The sequence below is a fragment of the Eschscholzia californica genome, unplaced genomic scaffold, assembly GCF_041429995.1.
Source record: "Eschscholzia californica isolate CP2 unplaced genomic scaffold, dmEscCali1.0.p SCAF_6, whole genome shotgun sequence".
In the NCBI taxonomy this organism is placed as follows: domain Eukaryota; kingdom Viridiplantae; phylum Streptophyta; class Magnoliopsida; order Ranunculales; family Papaveraceae; genus Eschscholzia; species Eschscholzia californica.
Window position 1 is genome coordinate 9,512,272 of NW_028238483.1, and position 14,979 is coordinate 9,527,250.

At 35.3% G+C, this 14,979-nt stretch overlaps 2 protein-coding genes and 1 pseudogene across 2 annotated transcripts; 2 read left to right on the forward strand and 1 right to left on the reverse strand.

Annotated features, from left to right (window-relative positions):
• The first annotated feature begins 2,459 nt into the window (after positions 1 to 2,459).
• Positions 2,460 to 5,490, forward strand: LOC147531628 (pentatricopeptide repeat-containing protein At4g33990-like). Its single transcript, XM_086649615.1, has 2 exons — positions 2,460 to 4,687; positions 5,087 to 5,490. Exons 1-2 carry the CDS (start codon positions 2,729 to 2,731, stop codon positions 5,114 to 5,116), a joined length of 1,989 nt encoding a protein of 662 aa, XP_086505741.1. The 5' UTR covers positions 2,460 to 2,728; the 3' UTR covers positions 5,117 to 5,490.
• Positions 5,491 to 5,772: 282 nt separating this feature from the next.
• Positions 5,773 to 7,190, reverse strand: LOC147531629 (protein ENHANCED DISEASE RESISTANCE 2-like). The gene has a single exon (XM_086649616.1). The coding sequence runs from the start codon at positions 6,952 to 6,954 to the stop codon at positions 5,947 to 5,949; it is 1,008 nt and encodes a 335-aa protein (XP_086505742.1). The 5' UTR covers positions 6,955 to 7,190; the 3' UTR covers positions 5,773 to 5,946.
• Positions 7,191 to 7,801: 611 nt separating this feature from the next.
• Positions 7,802 to 13,655, forward strand: LOC147531630 (uncharacterized; annotated as a pseudogene).
• Positions 13,656 to 14,979: the final 1,324 nt, after the last annotated feature.

Consider the following 14,979-nt stretch of genomic DNA (forward strand, 5'->3'; position numbering starts at 1 on the left):
AAGTAGCTTAGGAGATGGTTTGGTTGTAAGGGGAAGGTCGCAGCATGTGGTCGATGGGAAGGGTCGTTCACGGTCTAAATCGAAACCTAAGAAGTACAGATGCTTTAATTGTAAGAAGGAGGGGCACTTCAAAAGGAATTGTCCTGAGCTTAGGAAGAAGCCAGCAGAGGCAGCAGTCATCGAAGAAGATGATGGTAGTGTCTTGGCAATCATTGAAGAATGTCATGAAACTATGGTTCTGGCGAACAATGCCTGTTTCGCAGAAGATAGGTGGATTTTGGATACTGGTTGTACATTCCATTTATGTCCTCATAAGGAATGGTTTTCCACTTACACAGTCATTAACGGCGGTAAGGTATTAATGATAAACGACGCTCCTTGTAAGGTGGTTGGAATTGGTACTATTCAGATCAAGATGCACGATGGTGTTGTGAGGACTATAACAGACATCAGACATGTTCCAGATTTGAAGAAGAATCTAATCTCTTTGGGAACTCTGGATGATAATGGTTGCAAATATGTTGGTGAAGGTGGTGCTCTTCGGATTTCTAAGGGGAGTCTTACAGTTATGAAGGGGTTGAAAAAGAATGGTCTATATGTGCTACAGGGTAACACAATTACCGGATCTGTAGCGGTATCATCATCAGACAAGGAAGTTGAGACTACCAAGCTATGGCATATGCGGTTAGGGCATATGAGTGAAAGGGTGATGGCTATACTGAGCAACTAGAGTTTACTCTGTGGGCAGAAGGTTGAAAAACTAGAATTCTGTGAACACTGCGTCTTCGGGAAGCAATGTCGGGTAAAGTTCAGTACAGCGGTTCACAATATCAAAGGAACTCTGGATTACATCCATTCAGATCTTTGGGGTCCCTCTCGGGTCAGCTCACATAGTGGGGGTAGATACATGTTAACCTTGATAGATGATTTTTCCAGGAAAGTATGGGTCTACATACTGAAACGCAAAGATGAGGCATTCGTCAAGTTCAAGCAGTGGAAGACCTTGATCGAGAAGCAGACTGGAAAATCGATCAAACGCTAGAGGACTGACAATGGCATGAAATTTTGCGGAAATGATTTGATAGGTTCTGTGTAGACGAAGGGATAGTGAGACACCATACGATCAGAAAACCCCATAGCAGGATGGGGTGGCAGAACGTATGAACAGAACTCTATTGGAACGAGCTCGTTGTATGCTTTCGAATGCAGGGTTGCCGGAGGTGTTCTGGGCTGAACCAGTGAACACGACAGCGTATCTGGTGAATATTTCACCCTGTACATCTATTGAGTGTAAAACTCCTAATGAAGTATGGTCTGGTTATCCTGGTAATTATGAGAACTTGAGGATCTTTGGTTGTCCGGCTTATGCACATGTTAAAGAAGGTAAACTTGAAGATCTTTGGTTGTCCGACTTATGTACATGTTACAAATTTGCGGTTAGGGAGTCCGGTGGTTGGATAATTTTCGGCGCCTATAGTATTTCAGTTTTTTGGGTCGTCTCCTAGTAGTGACGCCCGTAGTCCTTTTGCTATGCTTTTAGTGGCGGACAAACTTTACATGGGTGACCTAGAAAAAGGACTCTTAGGGCCTGTTATTCGTTAAGGTCTTTTTAATAGATCTTCAAAGTCCGGATCTTCAAAGATCCAAAAGTTTTTTTGTGTTCCGAGACATTTTTTATTAAAATTTTGAAGGTCCAGAATCTTTTAGGTGTTAAAACTTTTTATGTTTCGAGACATTAAAAATCCCAGAAGATCTGGGTAATAGAGATGGCTACTACTGAATTCTACCTAGTCATCTGGGTAATGTTCTTCGACTACACAAACATCATGATGAAACATGGTATCATAGAATAGTCGGTAACCTTATTTGCTACAAAAATAAAAATTACTTACAGAAGCTCAAAACCGAGAAGGTGAGGAAAACAACTACCAACCGAGAAGAAGAAGAAAACGGCTACCAACCGAGAAAGAGAAGATTACCTGTTTCAGGGTTTTTTTGAGACTTGGTAGGAGTTTTTATTTATTTATAATAGAGAAAAGAGTTTTTTTTAGTTATTTAACCCATTATTTTTAATATCCACCCATGGCAGTAAGAACTCCAAAGATCCACCTATATAGGTGAAACTTTGAGTTTGACAAATTGTGAGTAAATTTGTCTCCAAAAGATCTTGGGTCGGACATTAGATTAAAAGTTCTTGATTTTTCTAAAAAAATGAATAACGCGTTCTTTTAAAGTTCTTAAATAAAGGTCTGAACCAATAACACTAAACTTTGAAATTCTTAATAAAAGATATGAACCAATAACGCCAAATTTTAAATTTCTTAAATAAAGATCTGAACTAATAATACGAAACTTCAAAGTCCTTAAAAAGAGGCCCAAACCAATAACGCCAAACTTTTAAGATCTTAAAAACATTGAAGATCTCACAAAAATTCGGAAGGAATAACCCCCACTTAAGAGACCGAGAATCCTTTGGAAACGAGACAGCGGAAGCAATAACCGTTGGAAACTAGGGAATTCGCAAATAATTCCATTCTTCTTCTTCGACGACGAGATTCCGAAGATTCTTCATGGCTTATCTTCTCCTCGCCGCTTCTTTCGTTCTCCTCTTTCTGAAAATGTCCCCATCATCTCCACTCTCAGATTATCTCTCTTACATCACTTCCATTACTTAACAACTCATCATCATCGTCATCAAACCAATACCATTCTGAGTTCTTGCACTAATATGAAAACACTCAAACAAATCCACGCTCATTTAATATGTCACCAATTCGAACAACATATCTCCATTTTTGTTCCAAATCTAATAACTCTTTATACCCATTTCTCCGATCTTAATAGTGCTGTTTTAGTTTTTAAATCTATTCCAAACCCCACTACTTACTTTTGGAATTTGATCATAAAATCCCATGTGGATTCTGGATTTTTTAACCAATCTCTTTTTCTATATCAACAAATGCGAGAATCATGTGTTCCTCCTGATAATTTCACGTTTCCTTTATTAAATAGAGCAATTTCTTTGCTTCCTGATCATCTCAGATATGGAGAAATGATTCATTGTATTGGAATTAAAATGGGATTTGGAAAAGATTTGTATTTTTGCAATACTTCAATCGAGCTTTATTGTAAGCATTTTTCTATTAGCTCTGCTTGCAAAGTGTTTGAAGAAATGAATTTCAGAGATTTGGTTTCTTGGACTACATTGATTTCAGGTTATGTTTCCATTAGTAATATAATTGATAGTTTTAGATTGTTTAGTGAAATGTTGATAGAGGGTTTGGAGCCTAATTCGGTTACAATGCTGATCATGTTTAGAGCTTGTTCAGTTTCAAAAAATCTGTTTCATGGGAAAGAACTTCATTGTTATGTGATCAAGAAAGGTTTAGATAGTAATCTCTGTGTTTGTAATTCAATCTTAACTATGTATAGTAAGATAGGAAATTATGAAGGGGTGGAAATTATGTTTCATGAAATAGAAAACAAGAATGTTATATCATGGAATATCATGATTTCGGCTTTTTCTATGAAAGAGAAGTCTTCTTATAGAGTAGTTAATAGTTTCATAGAAATGAGAACTGAAGTCGTACCGAGTGTCGAGACCTTAACTTTGGTTATTTCAGCTTTGGCCAAGTCTGGAAATCTGCTTCAAGGCGAAAAAATCCATGGTTATGCAGTTAAAACAGGATTTTGTGACATTGTTTTACAGACTTCTTTAGTTGATTTTTATGCTAAGTGTGGAGAAATCAAGATATCAGTTAGATTGTTTAAAGAACTGCCTCATAGGAACAACATTACTTGGAGTGCTATGATTTCAGGTTTCATTCAAAATGGTTATTCGATCGAGGCAATCGAAATGATTCAACAAATGCAAATAGCAGACATGGAAACTAGGATTGAAATATTAAGAAACTTAGTTTTTGCATATACCCATTTGGGTGCTCTTGAATTGGGTAAAGTTCATGGACTTGTCTTGAAGAACATAAATTACATCTCTGACGAAGAAAAGACAGCCATGGAAACTTCAATCCTTAACATGTACGCGAAATGTGGAAGCATAACTTATGCAAAGAGATGTTTCGACAGAATGATTATTAAAGATGTTGTAGCTTGGAGTTCAATGATTGAAGCTCATAGTAGCCATGGACAGTGTATCGAAGCTCTGCAAACTTTTGATCAAATGCAAGAAAAAGGAGTTAAACCAAATAGTATTACTTTCTTAAGTTTGTTATCAGCTTGTAGTCATTCTGGCCTAGTTAATGAAGGTTATAGGATTTTCAGTTACATAAACTCGAGATTCAGCCTTAAACCAGATATAAATCACTATACTTGTTTGGTAGATCTTCTTGGTCGATCTGGAAAACTTCAAGAAGCAGTTGAGGTCATTGAGAAAATGGATATAAAACCCGATAGTCGAATATGGGGCGCTCTTCTTTCTGCTTCTAGGGTTCATTCGGATACGAAAATCGGTGTTTATGCAGCTAAAAATCTTATGAAGCTGGAGCCTGATAATGCTGGTTATAATACTTTGTTGGGTAATCTTCATTGCAGTGCTGAGAGATGGGAAGAAGCTGAAAGAGCGAGAAGTGAGAAGTATATTAAGGGAAAGAAGAAACCAGGATGGAGCTGCATTGAAACAAGAGAAGGGTTTCATGGATTTGTTGCTGGAGATGGATCACACCCTCAGGTGAGAGACATTTATGAAACTTTAGAATGTTTGAACAGAACTACAGAAGAATTTGGGTAGATTTCTGTTAGCTAATTTCATTATTTTAATCATGTTTTTTAGTTTCTAACTTTCAAACAAGAGCTACCACGTACTACTACCTAAATATTATCACACATCCGTCAACAAAAAAAAATTATCACACAAATTCGGTGAACTTGGCGTGATACACGATTCAACGCCTCACAATCACCCTGTTTCATCAAGAGAGAGAAAGTGGTGTTAATCTAACCGTCTGATTGAAATTCACCCCAACTGTGTCGATTGCTGAGACATTTTCGTTTCACTTATTTTGACCTAAGTGACGTCTCAAGATTTTGCATTTCCAAATCAACCTTACCTAATTTTCTATTTTTGCAGAAAAAGGAAAAATATAATTCCTATTGCTAGAAAATCCGTGGCTGCATATAACTAGTGTATGTCTGATAATGAAACTTGGACAAGAAAATAACTATGAGGTATCGAAAATTCGAAATGAAGGATCTGAGTAAGAAGAAAATCTGAGAATAGATTAAAGAAAAGGAATTTATGGCCTACAGTTATTGTGGGATTCTTATCTACTATGATATACAATGAGATCGACTAATTTAATTTCAAGTAAGTTGGAAAAGGACATAATATTATGCACCCTACTATAAGTTGAGATGGATGGGGTAGCCCAAGTCTCCTGCTTGAAAACCCTATCTGGGATCATGGGTTCTCTTCTCCCATATACATCCCACTTGCTTGGGATAGTGGTTTTTTTTGTTCTCTTTTTCAGATTTTCCTATACTTTTTGGGCGGAATTGTAGAAAGTGTTAAAAAAATCAAAACCTCCTCTCCGTAAAGAAAATTAAAAAATTAAATTAAATTAAATTTGAATATCTTTTTAAAGACATTGACTAATGTCTAATTTAAACTCTTACAATTTTTTTTTTTAAATCCAACTATAGTAAGACTAACCACCAAAAAAAAAAACCTAACTAAACGTGTGACCTCTAGGAATTTTATGTCAACATTTTGGACAACTAGTAATATGATCCATACGAATAATAACAACTACTCTATGAAGAAACTAAACATTTTTTGTCATTTAATTTGGAAATACAATCAATAAGAAAGAAAAACAAATCCAATCTCTGGTCTCTCCTACCAAAGTTATTGTTATCTACATTCCATAATTTTTAGAACTCCAAATATCAGAGAAAGAAGATAAATCCCCCAAACTCAAAACCCTAAACTTAACCTTCTTTTCGCAAGTCAATGTCACCACCACCACCACCACCACCTCCACCACCACCAGATATCTCTACCTGTTCCTCACTGTGATGATTCACCTTTGAAAAACCTAACCCCATGCAACAATTCTTCCCTCCTTTGCCACCACCACCACCATTACTAACAGCCGTTATAGTTGCTGCAGGAGTTGTTACTTCCATTTCCGGCTCAACAAACGTGGGCGATGACATTTCCATCTGAGAAATTCTAACAGCACCTAATAATTTCTCAGGTAATTCTTCTCCAGTTTGTGATTCAATCAAAAACCCCATATCAATTGTAACCGCCGTTACATAACCTAACGCCAAATGCAAAATTGCACTAGCAATAGCTGAACTTCCAATATCAACATCAATTTCCAAATAATTCTCACCTCTAAAGTACTTGCAATTTAAAGCTTTACCTAATAAACAAGCTGAGTAATTTCCAACAGCTGTTTTAACGATCCAAGGTCCTTTAACTATTCGATTCACAAGTTTAAATCTTTGATTACGAAACGAATCATCTCCATTAACGAAACGATAAAGAAGTGATCCGATTTGAATCGGCTCATCAGTAGAAAAATAGAATACTGAACTGTGAGTTTCTTTACCTGGAATTTGAAGATTAACAGCGAAAATGAAAGATTTTGATTTTGATTTTCTGAGTGAGTTCATGACTCGGTTATCTGATCTACTGAGTACGTTTTCGAGTTTTGATGTTGATTTAAGCCAATCTACTCCTGACGGTTTAAGAAGATAATCACCAGATGGAGATTTCTGTTTCTTCGTGAAGAAGTTTTTGCTTCGTAAATTGAATAAATCTCCTGGTGGTGAACTCCAACCGTTGATTCCTTTATGAAGATCTACTCGTTTTAAAGATCCGCCGTTGATTGCTTCTTCTCTCCAATCAACTCCATTTTTATCGGATTTTGAGCAAGTTTCTGGAACTTCATTGTTAGAGCTCTGTTGCTTCTGCTTCTTCGGACACATTTTCCGGTAACCTTTCCGATCGAACAAGTTTGCCGACTATCCAACAGAGTGTTTGGAACTAACAGTCTTGTTGACCGCTATTTAGAACAGTTGGGAGGAAAATCACGATGATAGCCTTACGAGTGGCAATGCCTTCCTGTTATTATAGGTGTGGATCTTTATATTCCGATATTACCCTCACACTCGAAGAGGGGAGATAATGAAAAATACAGGATGACACTGTACCCAACTCTAGTTTTACTCTTTTTTTTTTTTTTTTGGGGGATTTGCTGTTTGGACCCCCTTTCGTATAATTGACTTGCTGTTTGGACTCCCTTTTTTCAAAGTTGCATTTTGGACTCCCTTTTGACGGAATCTACCGAGAATATTCCATCTCTAACATTATACTTATAAAAATACCAACTCTACCCTTACCTAATTAATTGCAATTTAGACTCCCAAATTATTTATCTCAACTAGTTTGGAGTTCCTCGACTAAAAATTTAGACTCCCCAAATCTTCCTTCCCATGGGAGTTCTTCATCCTAATAAGGATTAATACAATTAAGCCTCCCAAGTTTTTTTAGTTTGCCATAAACAGTGCAGACAGAGAGTGTGTAGAGAGAGAGGGAGATGATGGGAGAGAGAGAGAGAGTCGTAGGTTGCTAGAGAGAGAAAAGAAACGTGAACTGCTACAAGTGAATCCCAGTAACAGCTTCGAAAAAAATTTGGCTTGAATTTTCCTCCATTAGAGAGAAAGAGTAAAGAGATATGGAGTTTAGAGAGAGAGAGAGAGAGAGAGAGAGAGATTTGAAGAACAATTTTCCAAGAAATTCAAAGTCAAGAAGAGAAATGAAAACGATTTGGCCATGAATCAATTCCTAAAGACAGAGGAGGGGAAGTCTGTAAAAGCCCTAATTTGCAGTCCAAATTTACCAGTCACGGTCGAAATCCTAAATTGTTTGCCGTCTTTAGGTTGCGTTTTGACAATTAGTTCTGGTGTTGATCATATTAATTTGAATGAGTGTCATGGGAGACGTATTGTCCGTAATGCCGGGAATGTTCACTCTGAAAACGTAGCTGATTTGGCTGTTGGTCTTTTGATTGACGTTCTCAGACGAATCTCATCGATGGATCGTTTTACTCGTGCTGGAGTTTGGCCTCTAAAGACCGAGTTTCCTCTTGGTTCTAAGGTACCTACGATTGACTTCAATTTAACTTGATTGACACCCACTAATTTGGTATACCAATTAATTGAGATGGTTACTCACTGGTTTGATTTCAAAAAGCAATGTGAGAGGTGATTTCAAAGTGATACCTTAAGTGGTTTGAGGTGCTTGCAACAGTTCTTCTGTAAGAAGACAATTTAGTTAACAGTGAATTGCTATAAAGGAAAAGTGATGGATTTTTATTAATAGTTTCAGACTTTTGATCAGAGACCGCCACTTATATATATATATATATATATATATATATATATATATATATATATATATTGATACAATAAACCTCTCTCCCAAAACACCTTAAGAAGCATCCAAACTCACCATTCAATCATGATTGAAATGGTGGTTTTAGAGAGAGAAAGTGAACAGGAGAGAGAGGGACATTTTTTTTTAGAGAGAAAGTGAACAGGAGAGAGAGAGGGACATAGGGTTCCGAATTGCAATTAATTAGGTAAGGGTAGAGTTGGTATTTTTATAAGTATAATGTTAGAGATGGAATATTCTCGGCAGATTCCGTCAAAAGGGAGTCCAAAATGCAACTCTGGAAAAAGGGATCCAAACAGCAAGTCAATTATACGAAAGGGAGTCCAAACAGCAAATATCCCTTTTTTTTATGAAAAGTATTACTATTAAACCAGAGTCTATTACAAACCGACTAGAAATCTGAAAAGAAAGAGAGGACATCATGGCAAGTTTTCTTATGACCGTGGGTACGACCCCATTTAGCTAATGCATCAGCATAAGTATTACAATTTCGAGATATATGAGTGAATAATATTCCTGTAAATTTGTCCTTCATGTCTTTGATCTGTTGGATGATTCTTTGTGATTGCCAGTGAAGATTAACTCCCTTGCCGTTGAGCGCTAAGATTATTGCTTGATTATCGCTTTCTAAGTGCACATAAGGAATTTGAAGTTGCATAGCACCTTGGAGACTAGATAATATTGCTAAGCTTTCACATTCTTCCGCATGTTGCCCTCAAACAATATCTGCCACCGCTATTATGTAGTTAGCTTCTGCACCTCGTATGATGTAGCCAATTCCCGCCTGTTCATTTAAACTGACAATGAAGCATCTACATTGATCTTAATATATGGTGTCGATGGAGGTCTCCATGTTTGGGTATTCGTTTTACTCAAAAAACTAATTAAAATAATGTGGCAACCAACAACAAAAACAAAAATCACATGTAACCAAATTTCTTTCTTCATAGGACACACAATTTTATTTTACTCAAATAAATTATTAAACAAAAATAACTAATTAAAATTATTGTTTAAATTGTCAACAACTGGTAGCCTAGTTGGTTAATGCATTACTTTGCAATGTAGAGGTCTCATGTTTGATCCAATGAAAGTGCAATTTTGTCGGATTTTAAGCCTCTTTCCATGGTTTAACTTAAACGGAGTCGATTTGTGAAAAAAAACACCAAAAATTTTAAAAATTAAATATAACTGAATTTTCCTCTTAAAAGATTTTGAGGTTCAATTTTTTTTTTTTTGGAAAAGATTAGCACAATTTATTATTCATAAATAAAATTAGTCTAATATTGAGCTAAAAAAACAATCAAATATTAAAAAATAATTAAAATAAGTATATTCCAATCAGAGCATCCTATGCTGTAATTCGAGGTAAAACTCAATAGATCCATTCGAATGCGCAAGGTTGACAATAGCGATTCCAACCTAGCTATATATAATCGTGGAATTTGAACATTTTCTTTCAAAATTACCTTGACGAAGACATTTCTCTTATTAGATATAGCAAATGCAACAATTTTTAGTTGTATTGGGCCACCTCCTCTTAGTGTGGATAACTTATATTTAGTTAATTAGAGATTACAATATTCGAAGTCCGCTTTATATGTGCATTCGAATTACTTATGTGTTTATCTAACTAATTCCACTAAGCAATAATTAATAATTAATGATTCAAAATATAATTTTTCGACGCAAAAAATATGTATAGAGAATATATTTTTTCTTAAGAGTAAAAGAGAGATATAAGGTACCTTCGACATAGTTCTGTCTAATTTAATGGGGTTCTTCAATAATTTTTCTATAACAATTTTTGTGCAATTTTAAGGTTATATAGAATAAAAAATTAGATTGTGCTAGAGTCAAATTAGTAATCCTTTTCAACATGAAATTAAAAAAATAAATTGAGCTAGAGTCAAATAGGTAATCATCTTTAAAAAGAAATTTTATTTTATAGTCATCATTTTTCGGGTTAAATTGGAGTAATGTTTTTTTTAAGATTCTCAACATAATATTTGTTGAATAACGTCAACACTTGGTTGCCCAAGTGGTTCAAAGTGTCGACATAAACTCAAAAAACTTGGATTAAGTTCGATTTCCATGGAAAGTGGAATCCATGGTTATTGAAGTGGAGTAAAGGTACAACTAACGTAATAAGTATGTCGGGCTTTAGGCCTCTTTTATGTTGTTGGGATTTAGGCCTCTTTCAGGTTAACTTTGACAGTTGTCGTGCTTATCACATCTTCATGATGTATCAATGTCGATTTTTCAAAAAAAAAAAAAAAAAAATATTTGCTGATAACACCAATACAATAGATTTTAGTTTTATTTTGTAATTTAACAAAAAAAAAATTGGGTCCAGTAAATAGTTTTTATGTTTTAGCAATTTGAGATTCAACATAATATTTGTTACCTAAACCAACAAAACAACTTCGCGTGTTGCTTAGCAATTTAATTAAAAAAAAAAAAGAGGTTACGTCTAGTAAATAACTTTGTGGAGCAATTATGCAACTTGGTTTAGCATTTGGCAAAATACAAGAAACATAAATAATTTGATTTCATTCTCCCCAATTAGAAAATTCAAAAGCTATTTTTACTTTGTAAATTTCATGGTATATAATTTCAAAAGGCCGTGGCTTTGGGGCATAAAAATAATCTTCGCCGAATAAATTATTTAGGGAATTCATGTTTTTTTTACATTTTCGAGCGGATACCTTTTTTACTCTAAAAATTAACTTGATCAGACATTGTGCCATAATCTTCATCTTCACCTTCATCACCACGACTTCCCACCACCACCATTCCGACCACCACTGCCACCTCTTTTCTCTCCTCTCCTCTCTCATTCACTATTGCCCTATATCTCTCACTATTTAGCTCTATTTTCTTCTCCCGCTTTCTTTCTTCTTCTTTCTTTTTCCTGCTCCATCTCCCTATAACCCTTATTGTTTCTCTCTAGGTCACTTTTTTCCTCTATCTCACTCGACATCTCTCTCTCTCACTCGACATCTCCCTCTCTCTCTCTCACATCTCAGGCAAACGAAAATGTCCCCTTCGACAAAACTATGTTTGTGTGAGAGGGGGAGAAAGAAAGAGAAACAATGAGAACTAAACAGAGGGTAAAAGAACGAAAGAGAGAATGCAACATAAGAGATAGAAAGATAATGAAGATCAGAGGGCAATGTTTGATCAAGTCAATTTTTGGACTAAAAAGAAAATATGCCCCCTAAGCCAATGTTTACTGACTAAATTTTTATGCCCAGAGATTCTTTTTTTTTTTCCCGAAGGCGCGGCCTCTGAAAATCGCTGTACACAATTTTGAAATTTTGCCACGAAATTTTATGTTGAACACGACCTTACTTCTTGATCTTATTTACTTTTTTTCACATCAGAAAATCAAAAATCAAAAATCAAAAATCAAAAAAAAAAAAAAAAAAATTGGTTTTTCCTCATCAATCCCTACTTTAGAATTCGTAAAAAAAATACTTTAAGTGGAAATTGAAGAATTTTATCTTCTTTCGTGGAGATATTTTCTTCATCTTTTAAGGATTTACGAAATAAACTAGTAAAGTTATAGAGGTTGTAAGTTTACTTCCAGTGATGTTAAAAGAATTTGGTCCCACATTTTAATGGCGTCGAATTCTCTCAAATTCCTCGGGAAGGCAACGATCTGGTTGACGATTTAGCTAATGCACTAGAATTCATAAATGTAATTACATTTGGACCACAGTTCTACTTTTTATCTCGCACAAGTATTGTAATAATACTCTTGTTGATTAATTTTAAAGTATTTGCAACAAAAAAAATAAGAGTAAAAAGAACATAATGAAAATGCCTTTTAATTAGTAAGGTTTTCGCTATTTTCTGTTAGGTCTCCTATTTTGTGACTAGCTTCCTTTTTGACCTCTTGTTTTTCGTAAATTCAAAATTGATCTCTTTTTGTGAACACCGTCAGTTATTTTTTGGGTTAATTCCATTTTGGCCCCCTAAAGATGACCAACTCACCAAAATGGCCCCCTAAAGATGACCAGCTTCCAATTTGGCCCCCTTCTGGGTTATTCAGTCAGTCAAATTTAACCGTTGACTTCACTTTTCCTTTTCTACCCCTCTCTTCAAACTCCTTCCCATCCTATCCTTTGTCATTTCCTTTACCAACTTCACCATTTAAAAAAAACTTTAATGTAATTTTTTTCTCTTTTTACTTTTTTTTTTATGAAAGTCTCTCTTTTTACTTAAACACCCTAACTTCCTCCCTCTTTTCTTCTCTTCATCTTCCCTCTCTCTACTTTCTCTCTGTATAAATGCTTGAGGGTGATTTTGGATTAAGTGGTAATGGGAGGCAAGAAGAAAATTAAATGTAATTATCTTCCCCAAAACACTTGTCATCCTCACAATCATCTCACCTCTTATTCCTCCACCTCTATCATCACACTTCCCTCTTTCTCTCTCTCTCTCTAAAATCCTCAAGCCCCCTTCTTCCTCTTTCTCTCTTAAACAAATCTCCAAACTACAATCATCACCTCCAAATTTCAAGAGCCCTATTTTTCTCTCTCTAGAAAAGTGAAGATGTCATCAGGTGATGTATTGCATGAACAACCACCAAAGTCACCCTTACAAACCCAAAGACTACTTTCATTTCCCTAATTAAATGCTCTGGCTTTAATAATAGTCTTATCAGCAAGTGGAATGGTAAGTATACAAGATTTCTCCTTTGTTGTCGTATCTTTCTTCTACATTTTCTTCCTCTCCAAAGTTGCATTCCCACCTTTATCCCCATCGATTGAAAACCCACCGATCTTTGGTGAAAAAAGACGAATCTTGACTATTTATGTCTCAATTGCTGCCCTAATTGGTTTGTTCTTACCCATTGCTTACATTTTCATAGAATCTATGATGGTGATAAAGAAGAGATTAAAGCAGCAACTCCCCATGTTTTCCTTTTAGCTAGTCAAGTTTTTATGGAAGGAGTAACATATTCAGATCGATTTTCATTGCCAATTAGGGTAATGGTACCTGTTTTTTATAATGCAATGAGGGTTTTGAGTATAATGAATGGTTGAGAGCTGAAATAGGGAAAGTTGATGAAGTATATAGTGGATGAGAGATGAGATTGTATATTGGAAGAGGACTTGCTTTTGCTAATATGGGTTTTTGGTCTTTTAATTTGTTTGGGTTTTTGTTACCTGTTTATGCACCCAGGCCTTTCAAAAGATATTATGGGTACAAGGAGAAAGTTTGATTACCACTTAATCCAAAACCACCCACAAGCATTTCTAGAGAGAGAAAGTAGAGAGAGGGGAGATGAAGAGAAGAAAAGAAGGAGGAAATTAGGGTGTTTAAGTAAAAAGAGATAAGAATTACATTAAAGTTTTTTTAAATGATGATAGCTGGTAAAGAAAATGACAAAGGATAGGATGGTAAAGCGTTTGAATAGAGGGGTAGAAAAGGAAAAGTTAAATCAACAGTTAAAGTTGACTGACGGAATAACTCAAAAGGGGGTCAAATTGGAAGCTGGTCATCTTTAGGGGGCCATTTTGGCGAGTTGGTCATCTTTAGGGGGCCAAAATGGAATTAACCCTTATTTTTAATGGTTAGTTTTTTTTTGTTTCCATAATTGCCCTTCTTATAAAAGTTATTTTGCAAATTCAAAATTAACCTCCTTTCAAATATGTGTTAATTATCAGAAAATTCTAACCTTTTCAGAACAAACTAGGGGGCCTAAATGGAATCGTTTAAGAAAATTAAAAACATTAAACACACCCAATCTCTCTCTCTCTCTTCCATTTCATCACCTCTCTTCTCCACATCATCTCTCGCCACCTCATCATCTTTTCCGTCGAAGGTCACCGGCCAACTAAATTTTCTGGCGACCTTATAACGCTTCTTAAATATTCTAAAGTAATTTCACAAAAGGGATTTATTGACATCCCTTGCTTGAGAAGAAAACTTTCTCGCTTCTAAAAGACTATCTCTGTCTAAATTAAATGAGAAAGAGATGATGTGAGAGTTTTTAGAGAGAGGGAAAGACTCAATAGAGTGGATGTGAAAGAATTAAAAAAAAGATAATTTTAGAATTGAAGATATGACTTTATCGGTCAATGGACGATAACAACAAAAAGGAGACTATCTGAGATTTTCGATGAACTAAGAAACTAGACGGGAAGCAGGTCATAAACTACGAGTTATTCGGGAAATAACCCTTTACATCCATTACACCGTTATTTTACCAAGAGGTCACTAAAGTCTAAAAGGCATCTTCAACAACAAATAAAATAAAAAAAGTCTAAAAGGTAACAATTTTAATTGAATATAAAGTGTCATAAGATTACTTTAATCATACCAAATCAACTCCAACTTCTAATTGCGAGAGGATCCTGCTGTCAATGGAGTGTATATATATATATATATATATGTGTGTGTGTGTGGTTAGACCTGGATTTGAATGATCCAGCTGACAAAGAAATCTATATAATTATGGCATTTATGCGCATCCAGCTAAATATCGTTAATGGAAAACCGATGGACCATTCCAGGTGAGTTGTTGAAGACCCCATAACCATTCT

Bases quoted from the DNA above. Each gene is read 5' to 3' on its own strand.
- LOC147531628 (XM_086649615.1), top strand. From the start codon at position 2,729: ATGAAAACACTCAAACAAATCCACGCTCATTTAATATGTCACCAATTC. The intron at 4,688-5,086 runs GTGAGAGACATT...CTATTTTTGCAG, and splicing joins GAGATGGATCACACCCTCAG to AAAAAGGAAAAATATAATTC.
- LOC147531629 (XM_086649616.1), bottom strand. From the start codon at position 6,954: ATGTGTCCGAAGAAGCAGAAGCAACAGAGCTCTAACAATGAAGTTCCA.